This window comes from Lepidochelys kempii, chromosome 20, assembly GCF_965140285.1.
Source record: "Lepidochelys kempii isolate rLepKem1 chromosome 20, rLepKem1.hap1, whole genome shotgun sequence".
Lineage (NCBI taxonomy): Eukaryota > Metazoa > Chordata > Testudines > Cheloniidae > Lepidochelys > Lepidochelys kempii.
In genome coordinates, this window is record NC_136399.1 from 8,224,847 (window position 1) to 8,248,206 (window position 23,360).

Consider the following 23,360-nt stretch of genomic DNA (forward strand, 5'->3'; position numbering starts at 1 on the left):
TCTCTGTAGCAGTGATTGCAAGTAGATAAGTCTCAGACATATGGATCCAGGCAGTAAAAGCAATTGGAGGCTCACCTGGGCCTTGCAAAAAGGGTGCAGGTGGGTTCAGAGGCAGAAGATCCATCCTTGTCATCAAAATGTTGTAGCAACCAGGCAAGGTACTAACAAACTTCAACTTTATTTTTAAAGTGGAAACCTCTTTACCAAGCTGCTGCTGCACCCTCAGTAGCTCTCACTCTGCCTCCTCAACTTCCCCCCATCCCCCGTTCCTGTTTCCTGTCTTTTCAGACTCCCAACAGCCAATGCTCCCAGCTCTAATACTTACAAGCAGCATCTAAACACCACACCATGCTGGTCAGAGCTGTGCTGAGCCGGTCCTAGCTGGGCATCACTCCTTGACCATGCCCGTCAGAGCCGTGCTGAGCCGGTCCTAGCTGGGCATCACTCCTTGACCATGCCGGTCAGAGCCATGCTGAGCCGGTCCCAGCGGGGCATCACCCCTTGGCCATGCCGGTCAGAGCCGTGCTGAGCTGGTCCCAGCGGGGCATCACCCCTTGGCCATGCCAGTCAGAGCTGTGCTGAGTTGGTCCCAGCTGGGCATCACCCCTTGCCGTGCCGGTCAGAGCTGCTCTGAATCAGTCCCAGCTGGGCATTGGCCCCTTGGCGTGCCAGTCAGAGCCATGCTGAACCGGTCCCTGCTGGGCGTCGCCTCCTGGTCTTCCCGGTCAGAGCCGTGCTGAGCTGGTCCCAGCTGGGCATCGCCCCCTGGCCATGCCAGTCACAGCTGCACTGAGCCGGTCCCAGATAGGCATCGCCCCCTGGCCATGCCAGTCAGAGCTGCACTGAGCCGGTCCCAGATAGGCATTGCCCCTGGCCATGCCAGTCAGAGCTGCACTGAGCTGGTCCCAGATAGGGATCACCCCCTTGACGTGCCAGTCACAGCTGCACTGAGCCAGTCCCAGCTGGGCATCGCCCCCTGCCTTTGCCGGTCAGAGCTGTGCTGAGCAGAGCTCCTCCAACAGACCTGGCAGGGCCAAGCTGGGTTTGTCTCACACGAGACTGAGGGACACTGCTGTTGGCAAACCCATAGCAGTGAATTTTCTCCCTTTGTGTTTCCCGGCAGCGAACGAGGGAGCAGCTAGAGCCCCTGCCAACCATCCTCAATGCCATCAAAGAGGGGACGCCAGTGCCCGTCTCCATCAGACTTGGCCCCGGCATGGACAGGTACCTCCCCTCCCCATGAGCGGTGGTCCAGGCAGTGCAGGGCTCCATGGGCCTGGGGGGTTCTGTTGTTGACAGCAGCAGGAGCAGGACAGGGTTGTTGGAGCTGCCAGAAGGGCTTAGCATTGTGGGGTAATGTTGGGAGATGAGTCTTGGGAAATCCACTCCCTGCGAGATGTGCTCCAGAGTGGCCTGATCCTGCAAGTGGGGATCAGACAAGTGATGGTGCTCTGGCTCATGGGGGTGGGGCCTGGCCATCATAAGGCCCAGGGGAGGGTTTGAGCTTATGTGGGGTGCTAGGAGGCAGCTCAGGTGTCGGGCCTGGAGAGGGTTTGGGTCTGCAGTCTCAGGACCAAAGCTGGGCTGTGGCTTTGGGTTTCTGGGCCAGGTGGACAGGTAAGAAGGACAGCAGGGAGCGGAGACTCAGGCGACAGGCTGGGTTGGAGATTCAGGAGATGGCTCCAGTCCAGGGGTTTGCTTGAAGAGCTGGTGACAGGCCGGGTGTGAATTTGGGGTGAGTGTAGCTGGTAGATTGGCTCTAGTTCAGGCTGGGTTCAGGGGATGGCTCTGGTTCAGTTTGAGGTTTGGGCTTGGGTGATGGTTTGGGTTCAGGGAATGGTTCTGATTGCATTCGGCTGACGGTTCTGGTTCCAATTTGGGGAATGGTTCTGGTTCTGGTGATGACTCCAGTTCGGTTTGGGTGTCGTTGATGGTTTTTGCAAAAAGAAAAGGAGTACTAGTGGCACCTTAGAGACTAACCAATTTATTATCGGATGCATCCGATGAAGTGAGCTGTAGCTCACGAAAACTCATGCTCAAATAAATTGGTTAGTCTCTAAGGTGCCACAAGTCCTCCTTTTCTTTTTGCGAATACAGACTAACACCGCTGCTACTCTGAAACCTGTTGATGGTTTTGGTTCAGGTGAGGATTGCGGTTCTGGTTCGGTTTGGGGTTCAGGGGATAGTTCAATTTGGGTTTGGGGGATGGTTCTGGTTCGGCTTGGGCGTCGGGATAGTTCTGGTTCTGGTTCAGGGATGGTTCCGGTTCTAGGTTCCGGTTCAGGGGATGGTTCTGCTTTGGATTGACGTTCAGGAGACAGTTCCGATTCTAGGTTCTGGTTCAGGGGATGGTTTTGAAATCTGGTCCAGGCTGTGGGCCCCGAGCAGCACAGTGCTCCAAGCTCTGTCCAGTGGTGCTCAGCCCCAACCGTTGTGTTTCAGCCCCAGTGAGAAGCCAGGTTTCCTGCCGCCGAGGGAGTTGAGCAAGCACAGCCCGCTGATCAAGAGCCACTCCATGACCAACATCCAGAAGGGCCGGGGGAAGGAGGACGAGCAGCACCTACAGCAGCTGCCCTCCTCCCCACTCCAGGCCTGGGAGAGGAAGAAGGTGCAGCGCACCCAGAGCGTGCCAGCCCAGAGCAAGGCAGGACGGAGGCTGCAGAAGCAGAGCAGCATGGAGCATCTGGTTGAGTCCCAGGGAGAAGAGAGTCATGATGGGAGCCCTCGCCGCTCTACCTCCCGCCCACGGGATGGCCGAGCCCACCCGGTAAGAGGGTCCGAGCCCACCCGGTAAGGGGGTCTGGGCAGCTCCCACCCCGGGGGACAGCCGAGCCCACCCAGTAAGGGGGTCCGAGCCCACCCGGTAAGCGGTACTGGGCAGCCCCCACCCCGGGGGGACAGCCGAGCCCGCCCAGTAAGGGGGTCCCAGCAGCCCCCACCCCAGGGGACCATTGAGCCCACCCGGTAAGGGGATCCAAGCCCACCTGGTAAGGGGGTCTGGGCAGCTCCCACCCTGGGGGATGGCCGAGCTCTCCCGATAAGGGGGTCCCAGCAGCCCCCAGTCTGGGGGACTGTTGAGCCCACCCAGTAAGGGGGTACAAGTCCACCTGGAAAGGGGATCCTGGCACCCAGCTGCCTGCACTTTCTCCAATCCATGCAGGCTGCTCAAGCTGCAAAGTGATCACTGCCAGAGCCACCCCCAGAGAGGCCGCGCTCTGTCTGATGCCTGCTGGGGGCTGAGGACAGCGGGAATGGAGCTGAGCACACTCGCCCCTCGTGCCCCCCCCACCCCCCCAGAGGCCAGCCACAGCTTGCTCTCCGGAGCACAAGGGCTGCCCTTCCTGGGGCACTGTCAGTGCCAGGGCCCCACCCCAGCCCCGGAGAGCCAGCACCGGAGCCCATTCTGTGCAGAGAGGGGCAGGGCAGGGCTGGGCCTGGAGCCATCATTGTCCCCATTCCCTTGCCACTGGGTAGGGTCTGGTGATGGGCTCCAGCGGGAATCACCAGTTGTTCCAGCCTATCTGGAGAGGAACCGGGAGGTATCTGGCCCCATGTCACTGATAGGCAGAGCCATGGCCTCCTGCCAGCCCGTGCTGCCCGCAGCGCCCTGAAGGGCTCTGTGCTTTGTGTTCTAGGGGCGATCCAATCTCCGCCAATCTGCCTCGCTGCCCCGGAAATCCACGGTGCCCTGGCAGCGCCATGCTGAGGAAGCGGGCAAGGCGCAGACTGAGCTGTACGCCATGCGGCCGCTGGAGAAGGTAACACTCTGCACCCCCAGGCAATACAGGCTCCAGAATAGGCTCCAGGGCAGTTCAAGTATAGGGCCGTGCCAGGGTCCCTCTCCCCACCTCAATGCCCAGTCTCTGCCAGGGTGCTGGTGCATCACTGCTACCCACCCCGGCCCACAGAACCAGCCTCCATGCTTGCAATGGGGAGGGCAGTGCCATCCCCCCAACTTCACCACATTAGCCTGGTAGGGGGCGGTGAATGCGTCACCATCCTTTCCTCAGCCCTATGGCCTCCAGGCCAGGATCCTAGAGCGCCTCACACACACAACCAGGAGTCCTGACTCCCAGCCCCCACGGCTCTAACCACTAGGCCCCTCTCCTGCTGCCAGCCTGTGCTGGACTCTCCGCCTTTGTGCAGCTGGGTAAGGAGCTCAGGTGGCAGAGCGGTGCCCACTCTGTGCCAGCAGAGTGCTGCATGCCCCATAATGAGCTGACCTTGTCTTGGGCTCCCCTAGCATGGGAAGCAACTTGAGGAGCTGAGGAAGGAGCTGGTGGAAGCCAAGAAGAAGCAGAGGCTCTTTGAGAGCCAGCTGGAAATGCTGGTCACCCAGAACCAGACACTGCTGGAGGAGCAGGCCAAGAGCCAGGGGCAGGAGGAGAGACTCCAGAGGCAGCTGGAGCAGCTGGAAACCCACCTGGCAAACCTCAGCACCAGGTAAGGGAGCCCGTCGGGGAGAAAGGAAGTGCAGTGGCACCATGGCCCTGCTGAGCCTCTGGGTGACGCTGCGTGCTGGCTCAGCAGAGAGCCCTGGGTGCCCCTCCGTGGCCCAGGCATATGCTGGGCAGCCAGGCCGCGAGGAGAGCAGAGTGAATCTCCACGCACTGCACTAGCTTCTAGTGGGTCCCCAGGAGCAGCTCAGGCCCCTCCCTAGCTTGGGTCCTGGCTGATTCAGGACGGGCTGGGCACTTGCTGATGGCTCTCAGGGGACTCTGGAACATGCTGCCCAGGTGGGTCAGGCCGAGCCGAGGGCCATGGCAGCTGACCCACATGTTCCCACCAGGGCGGGGCTAGCTCTCTCCTGATGCTGACAGTGGCCGGGAAGGGGCAGGATGGCTGTCACCTGCCCCAGGATGGTTGCTCCCGCCCCTGCACAATTCGGGGCGGGTTCTGGAGCTGTCAGGGCCCTCGGACACTCTGATTCCATTTGGTGCAGTGAGGTGGGGGGAGGTGCCCCATGATGGAATGGGGGCAGGTTACCAGGGGATATAGGGAGGTACCCCAGGAACAGTGCGGAGTGAGGTGGGGTGAGGTTTTCCAGGAGCAGGATTTCCACTGCCCAGGGGCGGTGTGTTGAGGTGCTCGGGGGTATGGCAGGACGAGGTGGCCATGGGCAGGATGACGAGGTGCCCATGGGTGGGGCAGTGAGGTGCTCAGGGGTGTGGCAGGGGGAGGTGCCCAGGGGCAAGACGGTAATGGGTCAGTGGGCGGGGCAGTGAGGTGCTTGGGGCCAGGACAGGGGAGGTGCATGGGGCAGGGCAGGGTGAGGTGTCCAGGGGCCAGGGGTAGATTCACACAGGTGTGGCAGTGAGGTGCCTAGGGGTGGGGTGGTGAGGTGCCCAGGGGCAGGGTGGGGTGAGGAAGTGTCCGGGTATGGGGCAGTGAGGTGTCCAAGGGCGGGGCAGTGAGGTTTCCGGGGGAAGGGCAATGAGGTGCCAGGGGGTGGGGCGGTGAGGTGCCCGGAGACAGGGTGGGGCAATGCGGTGCCTGGGGGTGGGGCAGTGAGGTCCCCCGGAGTGGTGAGGTGCCCTGGGGTTGGGCAATGAGGTGCTTGGGGCCATGGTAGGGGGAGGTGCCAGGGGGCAGGGCGGTGAGGTGTCCAGAGGCGGTCAGGTGCCCGGGGATGTGGTGGTTGGGGGGCAGGTCAGTGGGAGGTGCCGGGGGCAGGGCAGTGAGGTGTCCAGAGGGGGTGAGGTGCCTGGGGGCAGGGTTGGCAGGGGTGATGAGGTGCCCGGGGGTGGGGCAATGAGGTGCTTTGGGGCAGGGCAGGGAGAGGTGCCGGGGGCAGGGCGGTGAGGTATCAAGGTGGTGAGGTGCCCAGGGGCAGGGTGATTGGGTGCTTGGGGGCAGGGCAGTGGGAGGTGCCCAGGAGCAAGGCAGGGGGAGGTTCTGGGGGGCAGGGCAGTGAGGTGCCCAGGGTGGGGCGATGAGGTGTCTGAGGGTAGGGCGATGAGGTGTCCAAGGGTAGGGCGATGAGGTGTTTGGGGGCAGGGCAAGGGGAGGTGCCAGAAGACAGGGCAGTGAGGTGCCCGGCAGTGGCCCGATTAGCTGCTTAGAGGCAGGGCAAGGTACAGTGAGGTGTCCAGGGGTGGTGAGGTGCCCAGGGTGGGGAGTTTCCTGGGGGCAGAGCAGTGAGGTGTCATGGGGCGGGGAGGTGCCAGGTGCTGGGGCAGTGAGGTGTCATGGGGCGGGGAGGTGCCAGGTGCTGGGGCAGTGAGGTGCTCAGGGCAGGGAGGTTCCTGGGGGTGGGGCAGTGAGGTGTCATGGGGCGGGGAGGTGCCAGGTGCTGGGGCAGTGAGGTGCCCGGGGCGGGGAGGTTCCCGGGGATGGGGCAGTGAGGTGTCATGGGGCGGGGAGGTGCCAGGTGCTGGGGCAGTGAGGTGCCCGGGGCGGGGAGGTTCCCGGGGATGGGGCAGTGAGGTGTCATGGGGAAGGGAGGTGCCAGGTGCTGGGGCAGTGAGGTGCCTGGGGCGGGGAGGTTCCCGGGGATGGGGCAGTGAGGTGTCCAGGGGCGGTGAAGTGCGTGTGGCCAGGGCAGAGGGAGGTGCCCAGTGCTGCGGGCTCATTGACACCCTCCCTCCTGCAGGGTGGCGGCGGCAGAGGGTGGCCGGAGGAAGGACCAGGAGAAGCTGAAGGCCAGCGAGGAGAGGGTGAAGCGTCTGGTAAGGTCCACAGCCCCCTGGGGCTGACGAGCCCAGCAGCTCCGCCCCATTGGTCTATCAGGGAGTAACCGAGGGGATTCTGGGAGCCACTATGCACAATGTATTATGGGGCACGCTGGATCCCAGCTCCAGCCTGTGCAGCCCCATTGCTTTCACTGCGTGGGGAGGAGGAGGGGAGGCAGGGGGAGTTAGACCCAAGAGTGTGTGATGTCCATCCCCCCGCTCCCAGTCAGACAGGGCCCAAGGCTGCCCATGGGTGACCCTCAGCACCTGAGCTCCTCCTACACCCACAGTAAGTCAGACAAGAGGAACCAGTGTCCTCTACCCTTATGGCCAATCCCTGCTCAGCGCTCAGAGAGCAGGAAAATACCTAGAGCCATTGAGCTGGGAGGGCAGATATTAGTGGGGTGAAGTAGTCCTTGCTGTGCCCACCAGCCCCCACTTCCCTACCAGCGTTGGGAATAGAACCCAGGAGTCCTGACTCCCAGCACCTCCACTCTGACCCACCTGATACTCTTTTCAGAGTAGCGGCCGTGTTAGTCTGTATCCGCAAAAAGAACAGGAGGACTTGTGGCACCTTAGAGACTAAAAATTTATTTGAGCCCACAAAAGCTTATGCTCAAATAAATTTGTTAGTCTCTAAGGTGCCACAAGTCCTCCTGTTCTTTTTGCTGATACTCTTTGTCTCCTAGACCTCATGGGAGTGGGGTAAGTCCGGCCACAGCTCCTGCAGGGCAGAGTGGAAGGATGGCTAAGAAGGCAGCACTAAAGGGGATAGGGGAGGTTGGGGTGGGTCCCTTAGGGCAGTCTCTCCTGGGGTGGAGTGTGGAAGACCCTGGGAATGAAGGGAGCTGCCCCAGACCTTGCCCAGGAGTGGAGGGCGATGGTGCTAGATGCCTTTGGCGTCAGAGCCCTGTGCAGTGTGGGGCGTGCTGCTGGCTTTGGGCACCTGGCTAGGGGAGCAGGGCAGCAGGCTGGGGTGACTGAGCCCTTTGTCCCTGTAGGAGCGCCGCCTGTCGGCCCTGGAGCGGGAACACGCTGAGTTGCTCTGTGCCATCAGCCAGCGCCGGGGACTCCAGGACAAGCCACCCAACTCAATGCTGAGGCCAGGGCCACAGGACGGGGCCGAGGACTGGCAGGAGGTTTAGCCAGCTTGGTGGGCCCAGACGGCCAGCCCCGGGCCCTGCGTGGGACGCACCCCACCCCAGCAGCTGCCATCCACTTCGGACACCCTGCCAGCCAGACCTTATCTCTAGAAATTTGTCACAGACCCGAGCCCAGCAGCCCTTTCCTGGTACGAATCCAGCCCAGGAGGGTCCTGAGTCTGCCAGGGATGTTGTTCCAGATAATGGAGCCCCAAGGAGCTGCCATCTGCCTCTGTGAATCCCCTGCAGCTCTCCACTCCCCAGGAGTGGTGGAGAGTGATTGGATTTGTGAGAGGCCCATTCAGTCCCTCTCTCAGCCTGGCTGGGGTTCCCCTCCCTATCCCTGCATCCAAAGGTCACTGTCCCCGGGTGCTTCCTTCTGAACCCACCCCCCACACTCCTGATTCCTTGCTGCCCCCTCCATCATTCCCATGCTGCCATCCCAGCAGTGGAACATTGCCCCAACATGCCCAGGCTTCCCTGGGGCTCTGGCTGCTGCGTAGCACCAGCTGCCCAGGGCCACTGCCCAGTGACTGCTGGCAAGCCCAGCCCTGGGCCAGGGGGCTGAGTAGAAGGGATGCCCCCGGACCAGTATTCAGGCCTCATTTGGCTTTTGGGGGATTTGGGGCTGGGCTGTCACAGCGAGCTTGTCTCCAGGTCCATGCTTGGCCACGACTCCCTGCAGAGCCAGAAATGCAGCAGCTGTTTTGTCAAAACCTTCCTCATCTCTGAGGGTCCCCTGCGGCCCGGCAGTAAACATGGTGTCTTTGTGACGAGCATGTGGGTCGGAGCCTGGGGCACTCGTCGCGTGGGACCAGACAGGCCAAAGCCCAAGGGTTCAGAGGGAACCACGGCAGGCACCAAGCGCCGAGAGCCTCTCGCCACAGGGCCGTGTTTCAGAAAAGCCCAGCTCCTATTGAGAACAATGGAGAACCTCCGAGCCCCGCTGTCCATGCATACACACATACACACGTGCACAAGCACAGGAACAACACACATTCATGGGTGCGCACGCTCATGGCACAACCTGTGCACACACATGTGCGGCTCACATTGTTCTCAGCGGGTGCTGATGGGGGCCAAGCACTTCTGCAAGTCTCTCCCTGCGCCCCAGGGTGCTCGCACAGACACCTTCCAAGGCATGCAGGGCTGAGGCCCCGTCACAGCTGGCACCCAATGAGTGTGCAGTGCACACCTGGGCGTGTTCACACTGGTGCTCTTTGTCGGTAAAACTTGTGTCGTTCGGGGTGGGAGAGTATTTTTTTCACACCCCCTGAAAGACAAAAGTTTTACTGATGAAAGTCCTGTGTAGACAAAAACCTGAGAGTGGAAACCATGCCGTCCCCGAGCTACAGATGGCTTCTGTTCCCATGACAATGCAGCAATGCACGGAGCCAGCTCGCCCCTCAGCCCCTAGGAGCCAGCCTGTCTGCAGAGGCTGGCCTGTGCATTTGCAGTGGGATGATAGTCAGGGTCTTGGGGCGACTCCTGCTGCAGCCTGTCACCCCGCTGTTTCCTAGCATCTGTAGGAGTTGCCTTCCTGAGGACAGGTGCATTCCCATCCTGGAGGGGCCCCTGCCGGGGCTTGTGGCTGCAGGGAGGGGAAGCCGCAGCATGGAGCCAGGTGGGGGAAGGAGGGGTGAGCAGTTGGGAGGGAGGATCTAAGCCGGAGGGAGCCTGTCCCCACTGCTCTGAAGGCAAGTGACGTGGACCCAGCTTAGTAGTGTAGATCAGGGCTCACTACCATTCGCTTCAACAGGAGCTAGGTGCCTGCATCACACTGAGGAGCTGGGCCTAGATGCTTCTGGGCTTTTGGGTTAACAGAGGGGAGCTGGAGCAGCACCACTTAAGGACACCGCCCCCCACAGGATTCAGTTCGGCTGCTGTGACACCAACACAAACTCTTGTGAGATCGCAGCAGCTGTCTCCTTGCAGGGGAAGGGCCGTGGCACAACAGATGTGACAACACCCCCCACCACCCCCCCATTCTGTGTTGGGTGAGTAACGCCAACCCAGCATGGATCCTGAGGAAAGGGACCCAGGAATCTGAGATTCTGGTCTGGCCCCATCACCCAGGGATCCAGGCCCCTCTGGGGCAGGGCAGGGCTGGCACCCCTGGTGCACAGAGTGGGGCCATCCTTCCTCTCTGTCTCTCCTACCTGCCAGGTCCTACCCCAAATGCCAGCTGAGTAGAGCCAAGTCCCTGGTGGTTCAGAGTAGGGGAGCCCCTGCAGGGAGCTAAGCAGGGTGGGTGGGGATGATGCAGAGACCTGCAGCCCCAGGATGCCCAGCTGGCTGGATTCCAGGAGAGTCTCTGACAGGCAGAGTTTCACTTAGCCCTGAACATTGTAATGAGAAGCTGGGGCCCGCAGTGCTCCCGCAGCCTGGAAGGGCTCAGCCAGAGCATCTCCCAGTAAATGGCAGAACGAGAATGAAGCCTGGCAGTGAGCTTCATTGTCCAGACCAGCAATCAGAGGGGGGCTGCCCACCTCCACAGGCCAGGCAGGCTGCCTGGGAGCAGCGAGCACTGCAATCTCCAGACACTGGCTCCCCTGTCCTACTCTCAGGGAGGTCGCTGCTGTGAAGACACAGACAAAGGGCTCCTCCTGTGCTCTTCCTACATGGTGGCCATCAGCCAGCAGCCCTGGTGTCCTTGTGCCAGCATGTCCATGCTGCGGTGGGAGGTCTGCAGGCATATTTCCATTCGAATGCCCCTAGCTCTGACCTGCCTGCACTTCCTAGTCTTGGGCCAAGATTTTCCTAAGTGCCTTGTGGGGCTGGCTGGCTCCCCCACTCGGGTCCTGGAAGGGCTTTGGTTTTCAGTGGGCCGGTGCTCACCTCTGGACTCAGGCAGCATCCGCTGGAGCAGCCGGACTGGCCAAGCATATCAGCCATTGGGGGTGTGCCCAGAGGGAGGATATTTTGTTTTACAGTGTGAGCCTGGAGGATGAGAAGCGTGGGAGTAGGGGGAACACCTTGCAGGCATCCCTCCCCCTACAACCTTGGGCCTGATCCATCCCCACATGGGAGCAGGGGTTGATCTGTGGCTGGAAAGAGGCCTTTGCTTCTCGGCGCTAACCTGGGGACTTCCCGGGCTGGGTTCCAGCCGTCTAATAAACCTGACTCTGTTTGAAAACATTGCCTGGTGTTGCTGCACATCCTTGCCAGGGTGGGCAAGTCTCTGGACTGGCGTCTTTCTCAGCTGGAAGCACCGGATGGAGCTCCCGGGGTGAAGCAGGAGGACTGGAGCCCAGGGGCTCAGTCTCGGAGGCAGGGAGGCCACGTGGGCTAACGTGAAGGAAGAGCAGGACCCCTTGGGGGGTCTGGCCCACTGAAGTGTTCCTCCAAGGGATTATTTAAAAGCTGGGATGTAGCACAGATCTGAATGTGGAACCCCAGGCAGGCTGGCTGGTTCCTGTGAAAGGCCCTGAGCTAGGGCCTGCAGGAAGCCAAATGTTTCAGGGGAACCAGCATGGGGCCAGAGCAGGGAAAGACTCCAAGGTAGCCCAGGGAACAGGCCCCCTGGATGAGCTGAAGAGAAGCTCTGAAGGGCAGAAGAATCTTTTTGTTTGTTGAGATTTTTAATTGGACTTTGGTTCCCCCAGGAGGGGTTAAGTTTGTTGGCAATCTGGAGGAGGGTTGAGCCATGGCTGCCACCACTGATCTGTGTGGGGCAAGCCAAGGAGACCCACCTCGGGGAAGGAAGCTGAGGCAGGAAGGGCCAGCGGCGCCATGTTTGCACAGAAGGGGGTGCTATGGGTTGGTTGTGCCCTATGACACACACATGCACATCCATGGAGCGATTCCTCCCTCCGGGGAGAGGCTCCGTCTCATCTCTTCCCCATGGATCCCTACCTGTCTTCTGGGAGAAGGGTGCTCTCAGCCCCCATAGTTTCCCTGTCACCTCACTATAATTATTATCCATGCCCTGCTATGTTCACAGCACACACACACACACAGAGAAATGAGACAAAAACATAAAGTACTGTGTGCCTGGAAGGCTGTGCTGTGACATAACTTTATTTCATAGACTCCAGCACGATATCACAAAAGAACCCCAAACCAGAGAGAGACAAAGCCTGCTGCTTCCTAAGGCAGGGAGGCACAACTTATCCCCCTTTGCTCCAGCCTGGCTGGGGGGCAGACTGACTGCTGTACTGTTAGGAGACCAGATCACAGCCTTCCTTACAGTGCCCCTGCCTGCAAGCGAATTTTAATTGATAGCTGATCAATTTAACACAGTCATCAATATGCACACCCTAGGACGCAGCAGCCCATCTGCTCAGCAGAACCAGGTGCTGTTCCCCTCTCTCCTCCCGAAGTAGTCTAAGGCCTAGTTCAAGGCCTCTGTGTCAATATCCAGTGTTCTGCATGGGATGGGCCCTGCTGCCCAAAAGCAGCCTCAGTTCTGTTCCAGTGACAATGGAACTGCTGACCATGATGGGGGTGGCAATGCCAGAGGCTGGACTTTCACAGGAGCTGCACTATGGAATTGGGCCCCACAACACCGAGGAGACCCCCAGGGCCCATGGCGCTCAGCGCTCACTGCCACCCCTGCATTGCCAGCCTCCAGCCATCAGAAACCAGCAGCCAGACCCCAGAATCACCAGACAGTTTTAAAATGAACTGCTTGCTGGGCGCTGGTTCCTCCCCTGGGGGTCTCTGAGCCACTGGGCTGCACTTGGGCACCTTGCCCAGCATTTCTCTGCAACCACCAAGGCTGGAAACTGAAATTTTTAAGATGCCATTTGAGTTTCTCCCGCATGAGTCCAGCTGGAGGGGAGATGGCTGTGTGTGTGTGTGTGTGTGTGTGTGTTGTGTGTGTGGGGGGGTGTTAAGAAACACACACCCCAATATCATAAGATACATGATAAAATTGTGAGAGCTTAGCTGGCAGCTCTGAAGCGCAACTCCCGCCAAGACTCAGCTGCCCCGCAGGAAATGCTACACACAGACTCCACATGAATGTACACAGTGTACAAATTCACATGGTGCACACACACATACTATATCAAACACAGTGCACACAAGTACCCTCCCTCTCCCCCCTCCCCACAGCGTATACACCCACCCACCCACACACTATTATTATTTATTAGGTGTATTATGGTGGCCCCTTGGAGCCTCAGTCTTTGACCAGGACCCCATTGTGATAGGTGCTGTAAAAACACAGAACAAAAAGATGGTTCCCTGCTCCTTACAACATGTGTGTACACAGAGTGTGTTCACAGAGTCCACATGTATTTACCCAGTGTGACCCGAGGTGCCTAGAATTGCCCACACTGAAAATGCCAAGGTCAGGGTAGGCTGCAAAGGGGGGAGCAGATTCTCCCCAAACTGGTGGTTAACACGGCAGTTAGATTCTCCAACCAGTCACAAACTGTGCTCCTGATCCCCCACACTGGTTGAAGAAGCTGAAGAAAAGAAATCACACAGCCCCCTTTATTGCATTCCAGTTCTCTGGCTCCCAATCAGCAAATAGGTCCAGTAAAGTGAGAAGTTATTTAAAACTCTGCCCACTATACAAAATGTTCTTCTGACCCAAAAGGGCCAGGCACATTACCAGAGCAATACTAGTTTGGATCTTACCCAAAATACCACACGGACAGCCAATCCTTTAGTATCTGAAACTAAAGGTTTATTGGAAAAGAAAAAATGAGAAGAGAGTTGTTAAATGTTAAAGCAATCAGATACATCCATATGACTTCAGAGTCCATATATCCAGTTCTTAGCAGTGCTGGTGAGTTTTCTGGCTTGAAAGTTCTATCAGTCCTGTCTTCAAAGCTTCAGTTTGTAGAGAAGTTAGTCCAGAGGTGAGAAGCAGGACTGAAGACAAAATGGAGAAGATGCAGCTGCCTTTTATATCCTTTGCCATGTAGCTGTACATCCTTTGTCCCAAACACGAGCTCACAGCACATCGGCGTAGAAAAGCTCTTGGATTCTAGCTCTTGGAGTGTTGTAAGCAAGACATGAGAAGTCATTCATCCACTCTAGTCCACGCTGATTAGGTGTCAACTGAAGTACTGTGTCCAGTTCTGGGTGCCACATTTCAGGAAAGATGTGGACAAATTGGAGAAAGTCCAGAGAAGAGCAACAAAAATGATTAAAGGTCTAGAAAACACAACCTATGAGGCCTTCACCACGTCCTCTGGCAAAGAGTTCCACAGATAGTCTGTGCATTGTGTGAAGAAATACTTCCTTTTGTTTCTTTCAAACCTGCTGCCTATTAATTTCATTTGGTGAAATTCTCAGTGGTAGCAGATGACAGAACGAGGAGTAATGGTCTCAAGTTGCAGTGGGGGAGGTTTAGGTTGTATATTAGGAAAAAACTTTTTCACTAGGAGGGTGGTGAAACACTGGAATGCGTTACCTAGGGAAGTGGTGGAATCTCCACTTTTAAGGTCGGGCTTGACAAAGCCCTGGCTGGGATGATTTAACGGGGAATTGGTCCTGCTTCAAGCAGGGGGTTGGACTAGATGACCTCGTGAGGTCCCTTCCAACCCTGATATTCTATGATTCTAAGAAGAAAAGGAGGACTTGTGGCACCTTAGAGACTAACAAATTTATTTGAGCATAAGCTTTCGTGAACTACAGCCACAAGTACTCCTTTTCTTTTTGGGAATACAGACTAACACGGCTGCTACTCTGAAACCTATGATTCTAAGGAGATTCCACCACCTCCCTAGGTAATGCATTCCAGTGTTTCACCACCCTCCTAGTGAAATTTTTTTTCCTAATATCCAACCTAAACCTCCCCCACTGCAACTTGAGACCATTACTCCTCGTTCTGTCATCTGCTACCACTGAGAACAGTCTAGATCCATCCTCTTTGGAACCCCCTTTCAGGTAGTTGAAAGTAGCTATCAAATCCCCCCTCATTCTTCTCTTCATCAGACTAAACAATCCCAGTTCCCTCAGCCTCTCCTCATAAGTCATGTGTTCCAGTCCCCTAATCATTTTTGTTGCTCTCTGCTGGACATTTTCCAATTTTTTCACATCCTTCTTGTAGCATGGGACCTTCTTGTACTCTTCAGTCCTCCAGGAGCATACCTTCTCACTCCCTACTCCTTACGTGCCTCCTCACTAACTGATGAGAGGTCCTTTTTAAGCCAGGTGTCCTGATTAGCCTGCTTGCCATAATTGATTCTAGTAAGTTCTTTAATTGGCTCCAGGTGTCTTAATTAGAATCATAGAATATCAGGGTTGGAAGGGACCTCAGGAGGTCATCTAGTCCAACCCCCTGCTCAAAGCAGGATCAATTCCCAATTAAATCATCCCAGCCAGGGCTTTGTCAAGCCTGACCTTAAAAACTTCTAAGGAAAGAGATTCTACCACCTCCCTAGGTAACGCATTCCAGTGTTTCACCACCCTCCCTGTGAAAAAGTTTTTCCTAATATCCAACCTAAACCTCCCCCACTGCAACTTGAGACCATTACTCCTTGTCCTGTCCTCTTCTACCACTGAGAATAGTCTAGAACCATCCTCTCTGGAACCACCTCTCAGGTAGTTGAAAGCAGCTATCAAATCCCCCCTCATTCTTCTCTTCTGCAGACTAAACAATCCCAGTTCCCTCAGCCTCTCCTCATAAGTCATGTGTTCCAGACCCCTAATCATTTTTGTTGCTCTTCGCTGGACTCTCTCCAATTTCTCCACGTCCTTCTTGTAGTGTGGGGCCCAAAACTGGACACAGTACTCCAGATGAGGCCTCACCAATGTCGAATAGAGGGGAACGATCACGTCCCTCGATCTGCTCGCTATGCCCCTACTTATACATCCCAAAATGCCATTGGCCTTCTTGGCAACAAGGGCACACTGCTGACTCATATCCAGCTTCTCGTCCCCTGTCACTCCTAGGTCCTTTTCCGCAGAAATGCTGCCTAACCATTCGGTCCCTAGTCTGTAGCGGTGCATTGGGTTCTTCCGTTCTAAGTGCAGGACCCTGCACTTATCCTTATTGAACCTCATCAGATTTCTTTTGGCCCAATCCTCCAATTTGTCTAGGTCCTTCTGTATCCTATCCCTCCCCTCCAGCGTATCTACCACTCCTCCCAGTTTAGTATCATCCGCAAATTTGCTGAGAGTGCAATCCACACCATCCTCCAGATCATTTATGAAGATATTGAATAAAACCGGCCCCAGGACTGACCTGGGGCACTCCACTTGACACTGGCTGCCAACTAGACATGGAGCCATTGATCACTACCCGTTGAGCCCAACAATCTAGCTAACTTTCTACCCACCTTATAATTAGCTTGCCTGTCTTAATTGGTTCTAGCAGGTTCCTGATTGCTCTAGGGCAGCCCCTGCTCTGGTCATTCAGGGAACAAAAACTATCCATTGGCCAGTATATTTGCCTTCTATCAGACTCCTGTACCCCATTGGTCTGGGTCTGTCACATAGGTGACCAACACCATGGGAGAGGCCCAAGGGCTGGAGGACAGCTGAATCACACCCTAAAGCCAGTATGTCCTTGACCTCTTTCTCCAGGTCCTGGGCTGTTTTCCCAGTGACCCAGAATGGGGAGCATCTTACAGGAGGGTGGTCTCCTGTCTCCACCTGGTGAACAGCTAGGTTAATGAGCCCAGGCCGGTTGGAGAACAGCTGCTGGTAGGATTGCAGCACCCCTCAGATCTCTGCCTGCTGGGCAGGGGTTAGCTGGTCAGAGAGGGGAACTGATTCCAGCGAAGGGCCGTCCCCGTCTGAGGGAATAGATTCACCAGGGAATCATCTCCCTGCTCCTCCCACTGGCTACACACTGCCAGTACCAAATTCTCCCTGTCAAAATATGGCTTCATCATGTTGACATGGTGCACATGGTGGCTATGAGCCCGGTTAGACAGTTCCACTACATAGTTCACCTCACTCAGCTGCTTGATGACCTTAAATGGCCCATCCCAGGAAGCTTGTAGTTTGTTCTTTCTCATGGGAATGAGAACCATCACCTGGTCCCCGGTGGCATAGGAGTGGGCACGTACCATGCAGTCATACCAGACCTTCTGCTTCCTTTGGGCCCTGGCTAGATTCTCCCTGGCCAAGCCCATGGTCTCAGTGAGCTTTTCCGGGAAAGTCAGTACATACTCCACCACTGATTCTCCATCGGGGGAGGCCTTCCCCTCCCATTCGTCCCTCATTAAGTCCAGGGGTCCCCACACTCTCCTCCCACACAGCAACTCGAAAGGAGAGAACCCGGTTGACTCCTGGGGCACTTCAATGTGAACAGCAGGTGGGGTAAATACTCGTCCCAGCCCTGCGGGTGCTGGTTCATGAAGGTTTTCACCATCATCTTTAGAGTCCTATTGAATCTCTCCACCAGCCAGTTGGACTGAGGGTGATACACTGAGGCCCAGGTGTGTCGGACCTCACACTTCTCCCACAAGCACTGGAGCAGAATTGACATGAAATTGGAGCCCTGGTGTGTAAGGACCTCCTGGGGGAACCCCACTCTGCTAAAAACGGTCAGCAGCACGTCTGCCAGAATGTCTGCCTCGATAGAGGACAGAGCCCCTGCCTCAGGATAGTGAGTAGCGAAATCTACCGCCACCAGAATGTATTTTTTCCCTGTCCAAGTTGCCTTGCTGAGGGGCCCCACTATGTCCATGGACACATTCTGGAAAGGTTCCTCTATGATGGGCAGGGGCCTCAAAGCTGCTTTCCCTTGTCCCAGGTCTTCCCCACCCTCCTGCAGGGGTCACAGGACCTGCTCTACTGCTGGATGGCATCAAAGACCCCGGGCCAGTAAAAGTTCCATAGCAGCCTCTGCCTGGTGAGCTGGATTCCCTGGTGTCCCAAGAAAGGGACATCGTGGGCCAGGTACAGTAGCCTGCGGTGGTACTTCTGGGGGACCACTAGCTGTCTCCTGATCCCCAACGGTTTCGCTTCCCCTTGGGGAGCCCATTCCCGGTTAGGGTGACCAGATAGCAAGGGTGAAAAATTGAGATGGGGTGGGGAGTAATAGGTACCTATATAAGACAAAGCCCCAAATATCGGGACTGTCCCTATAAAATCGGGACATCTGGTCACCCTATTCCTGGTACAAGAATCCCTTTTCCCACAGGAATCTTTCCCGGCAGCCTTCTCCCAGGGGTTTCGCCGCGCTGTGACCAGCAAGTTCCCTCAGCTTCTCTAAGGAGGGATCCTTCCGCAGCTCGGCCTGGAATTCAGCTCCTGGAGAAGGGATGGGGAACTGCTCCCGCTCAGTGGCTGGGTCCGAGGCCACAGCCCCACCAAGTTCTGTCCGCAGTGGCTCCTGTCCCGTCGGGGTAGGGACCTGTACCCCCGGCAGGACACCACCCCCAATGTCAGGGCAGAGTGCCCTTTGCCGGCTCCGGCTCCAGGTGATGACTAGGGCGCTCTAGGGGCCACCCAGCCAATCTACCAGGTCACCTCCCCATCAGCACCTCAGTTGGCAACTAATGGTGCACCTCCACATCTTTGGGCCCCTCCTTGGCCCCCATTTCATAGAATCATAGAATATCAGGGTTGGAAGGGACCTCAGGAGGTCATCTAGTCCAATCCCCTGCTCAAAGCAGAACCAATCCCCAATTTTTGCCCCAGATCCCTAAATGGCCCCCTCAAGGATTGAATTCACAACCTTGGGTTTAGCAAACCACTGAGCTATCCCTCCCCTCAAGTACCCTTTCAGAAGTACCCTCACCATGGGTACCTTAAGCGGGGGCCTGCACACACCCAGCAGGGTCAGGTAGGTATTGGGCACCACCCGGACTGGGGCCACCACCTCAGGCCAGGCCAGCGTCACCTCAGCACCCGTGTCCCAGTAGCCAGTGACCTGCTTCCCATCCACCTCCAGGGGAATGAGGCACTTGCTTCTCAGGGGCCATCCTATGCTCACCCTGTAGACTGAGAACTTTGAATCCACAGCATCAGGCTCCCCACAGAAGCTGGCCTGGGAGACTCCTCCCTCTTGGGACATTGCTAAATTACCAGCCACTCCTGCCTGGGGAGTCAGCCCCTCCTCCGGCTGGGCTCCCACCCAGTTAAGCCTGTGAGGACTTGTTTGTTCATCCTGTCCCTGAACTTTTGGCACTGGGCCCATCTGTGGCCCCTCTGCCCACAGTAATTACACCTCAGGTCCTGTTGGTCCCCTGGGGCCGATCGGTCAGCTCTGATATTGGCTGTGCCTCTTGGGAGGGATTTATCCAAGGCACTCTTCTGGGAAGCCTCTGGGTGACCCCCTTCTGCACTGACGTGGGCCTGTCCCCCTGGGATTCCATTCCATGTCCTGACCTGCTGTCTACAAACTCGTCAGCCAGCAGCCCTGCGTGGTGCAGGTCCTTCGGCCTCTTGTCCACCAGCCACATCCTAAGGTCAGGGGGACAGAGTTCATATGGTCGCTCCAGCCCCATCAGTTCAATCACATCCTCCTTGGTCTGGGCCCCAGCCCCATTCACCGACTTGAGGGTGTATTCCCCCATCAGTGTGACCAGTTCCAGACAGGTCATCCCCTGGGTCTTCTACATACTCTGGAACCTTTTCTTCTACACCTTGGGGGTCAGCGCAAAATTGCGCAACAGGGCTTGTTTGAACAGTTCATGGTCCCCTGCTTCCACCCCATCCATCTGGCTGAACATTTCTATGGCCTTGGGACCCAGTAAGGCGGTGACATGCTGAAGCCTGTCTGCAGGGCCACCCTGGTGCACATTGCAGGCCTTTTCGAAGGCAACGAGGAAGGCATCTAGATCATCCCCTTCCTTAAACTGAGGCAGCACTTTTATATCAGAGTTCCCTGCGGGCTTAGCCACTCTGGGCCCATCCCCACTCACCCCAGCAGGGGTCTCTCTGCTTCTCAGCTTCACCATTGCTAGTTCATGCTGCTTCCGTCTCTCACGGTCGTCCCATTCCTTCTCATGGCCCTGCTGTTCCTTCTCACTGGCCCTCCAGCTCTTCCAGTTTCAGTTCCATTTCCAACTCCAACCGTCTCAGCTCCACTGACGGGGAACTCGGTTGTGAAGATCCCCTGCTGGTCGGGTAGGTGGATCCTGGGGCTGCCTGGCTGTTTTCATCCCCTCCTGCGTTCCTGGTTGGGTCTGTCATAAACATACAGCTAAGGGTAGCATAAAATCCCTCCTTTACCTGTAAGGGGTTAAGAAGCTCAAATAACCTGGCTGGCATCTGACCAGAAGGACCAATGGGGAAAGAAGATACTTTCAAATCGGGGGAGGAGGGATTGGTTTTGTTTGTGCTCTCTGTGTGTTCCCTCTTGAGATAAAGAGAGAGACCAAGCAGGTAATCCAGCTCCTGCTGAAATGATACATCTAAAATTACAGAAATTGTAAGTAATAGAAAAGAAATGTGTTAGATTATCTTTTGTTTTAACTTGTGAATTTTCCCTATGCCAAGAGAGAGGTTTATTCCTGTTTTGTAACTTTGAAGTTGAGCCTAGAGGGGAATCCTCTGTGTTTTGAATCCTTTTATTACCATGTAAAATTACCTTCCATCCTGATTTTACAGAGGTGCTTCTTTTACTTTTTTTTTTTATAATAAAGTTCTTCTTTTAAGAACCTGATTGGTTTTAGTGTCCTAAAAACCCAAGGATCTGGTCTGTGCTCACCTTGTGAACCTATTTGGTTGGTATATTATTCTCAAGCCTCCCCAGGAAAGGGGGTGAAGGGGCCCCTCCCTGAATGTTTGTTTAAATCACTTGGTGGTGGCAGCAATACCGTCCAAGGACAAGGAAGGGAATTTGTGCCTTGGGGAAGTTTTTAACCTAAGCTGGTGGAATATAAGATTAGGGGGTCCTTCATGCAGGTCACCACATCTGTACCCCAGAGTTCAGAGTGGGGAGGGAACCCTGACAGGGTTGATGGCTGGGGTGACCCCTGGGGCTGCCTGGCTGTTCCCAGCCTCTCTTGCAGCCTCAGCTGGGTCAGTAACCGGCTCCTTAGAGGAATCATTCTCTTCCAACGGAGCAATCAGATGTGCCTTGGTGAATCTTCCACTGCGCAGCCCTCTCTCTCTGCACAGCTCTACAATGTTCTTCTTAAGGCGATGGTTATAGGCCATCTCCCTACTGTTCCCAAGTGGTCATGTGCTCTCTCAGCTCCGCACAGTCCCTGGGAGGAACACCTTCAGTGCAACAGCCCACTCTCTCTCGGGGTTAAGCCATAGGCTCCTCTGCCTCCTGGAACCACACCTCTTGGAGCCTTCAGCACACCTGCTAATCCCCCTTCCTTCTACTGCTCCCCAGTCACTTACTGCAGGACGCTCATGTAGTAGTAGGATTTTATGTTTGTATTTTGTATAATTTAGAATGAAGAATAAAGAATAATAATGTAGCATGCATTAAATGTATTGGTGTGTGATTTGACCATATGGCGCCTATTGTGGCTGCTTTGACACAGGTCATACAAAAAGTGCAAGTTGGAATATAAGATTAGAGGGTCTTTCATGCCTAAATATTTCTCAGTTATTGATCTGGCCGTTTCTTTGCCATACCCCTACATCCAGACTCACAAGATTGGTTTGCCTTTGCAATAAAGGAGCAACAATGGGCCTTTTGTCGGCTGCCCTGGGATATCACAACAGCCCGGCTATTGCCCACCGGCATAGTGTGGATATACTAGACCAGCTGAGTCCACAAGAAAGGACTTGTGTGTTTTCATAGGTAAATGACATTTTGATATTTGGGGAAACTGAGGCACAAACTCAAACGCTAACAAAAACAGTTTGGGCACTAATTCAGGAAATGGGGCTCAAAGTTAGGGTTAGACAAGGCTCAGCTGGTGATACCTCAGGTTACACACCTGAGCATAGTGGTTGGACAAGGAGGAAAACAGGTAAATCAAAGGAAGGGAAGGGCACTAGGAGACATGCCGGCTCCTACCGATGCCCACTCTTTAAAATTACTGCTAGGACGACTCCATTTTCTTAAGCCACACATTCATAAATATGCTAAAATAACTCACCCATTGTAAAAACTGCTGAAAAAAGAAACACAATAAAAAGGGGAGAAAAGAGCAGAACTCTGCTTTAACCCTGCTAAAACCGAAGGCTCTCATAGCCCCAGTCCTGCATTTCCCTGATGACTCACAGCCTTTTGTTATTCGTTTGGCGGCTAATAACATGGCCTTGGCTGCCACACTATTACAAAACAATATAAAGGGGAAGCTAGGGCCGGTAGCATATAAATCCAGAAAATTACAAGAAGCAAAAATAAATTTTAATCCCTGTGAACGTGAGTGTCTAGCAGCCATCTGGGTAGTACAATCTTTTGAGAGACTCACAGGAACGGCCCCTATTACTATCCAAAGCACCCGCACTCCTCTGAAGTACATTTTGTCAGGAAAATTAATGGAAGGTAAAGTCTCAAACACCCGGATGGCTCAATGGACGCTTATTTTAGTTAACAGAGGGGTGACCACAGAAACAGTGTCCAAGCCGGACATGCTAACATATGGCCTAATCAAAAAAGGGAATCAAGATGAATGTCCAGAGGTCACTCTGGAGCAAAGAATTGCCTTGGTAGAGGCACCCCCACTAAAAAAAATTAATACCGTGGGTCAAAAAAAGCACATCTGTTTTACTAACAGAAGTGCAATAATAGTAAAAAAAAAAAAAAAAAAGTGTAAAATACATTAACTTAGAAGAGGAAGTCATTCAGGGACTTCTAGACCATGGATCGGCTCAGAATGCTGAGCTCCAAGCAATTTATCAGGTTTTAAGACTGTATGAAAATTCCCCATGGCCCATGTATCTGACAGTGATTTTTGCTGACAATGATTTTTGTTTAAAGGGGATACAGTTTTGGATACAAGGTTGGTATAGGAATGGGTGGAAAGCAGTAGATGGAAAGGATATTGCATATTCAGAGGAATGGAAATGGATTTACCAGTGGGTAACAAAGAACCCTAAACAGTTAAAGGTGCAACACGAAAAGGCACACAGTAAAGGAACAGGTATGGAGGCCCCTGGACCAATGAGGTAGATACAGGTTTCAGAGTAGCAGCCGTGTTAGTCTGTATTCGCAAAAAGAAAAGGAGTACTAGTGGCACCTTAGAGACTAACCAATTTATTTGAGCATAAACTTTCGTGAGCTACAGCTCACTTCATCAGATGCATTCAGTGGAAAATACAGTGAGGAGATTTATATACACACAGAACATGAAAAAATGGGTGTTATCATACACACCCGTAAGGAGAGTGATCACTTAAGATGAGCTATTACCAGCAGGAGAGTGGGGGCGGGGTGTGTGTGTGTGTGAAGAAAACCTTTTGTAGTGATAATCAAGGTGGGCCATTTCCAGCAGTTAAAAAGAACATCTGAGGAATGGGGGGGGGAGAATAGTTTTACTTTGTGTAATGACCCATCCACTCCCAGTCTCTATTCAAGCCATATTGGAATCCAGGAAGTGTGCGGGCTTTGCCCGCCCACTGCTAAAGGATCCCCCCACAGCCTAAGGGGGGGGTCCACAGGACCTGGAAAACAAAATAATTACGGGGGACAACTAATGAACAACAGAGACAGGAGTGCGGTCAAAGGGTCAAACGAAGGGAACCGGATGGGGACACCGAGCAGAGAACCCCGGATAGC

General features: G+C 55.1%; 1 protein-coding gene across 1 annotated transcript in view; it reads left to right on the forward strand.

Moving 5' to 3' along the window:
- The window catches only part of RASAL3 (RAS protein activator like 3), a 51,367-nt gene extending 40,416 nt beyond the window's left edge, over positions 1–10,951 (forward strand). Inside the window, exons 13-18 of the mRNA XM_073318741.2 lie at positions 1,124–1,224; positions 2,443–2,767; positions 3,636–3,758; positions 4,244–4,443; positions 6,593–6,668; positions 7,673–10,951. Coding sequence (XP_073174842.1) covers positions 1,124–1,224; positions 2,443–2,767; positions 3,636–3,758; positions 4,244–4,443; positions 6,593–6,668; positions 7,673–7,816 — 969 coding nt within the window. The 3' untranslated portion in view covers positions 7,817–10,951. The remainder of the gene's footprint in view (positions 1–1,123; positions 1,225–2,442; positions 2,768–3,635; positions 3,759–4,243; positions 4,444–6,592; positions 6,669–7,672) is intronic.
- Positions 10,952–23,360: the final 12,409 nt, after the last annotated feature.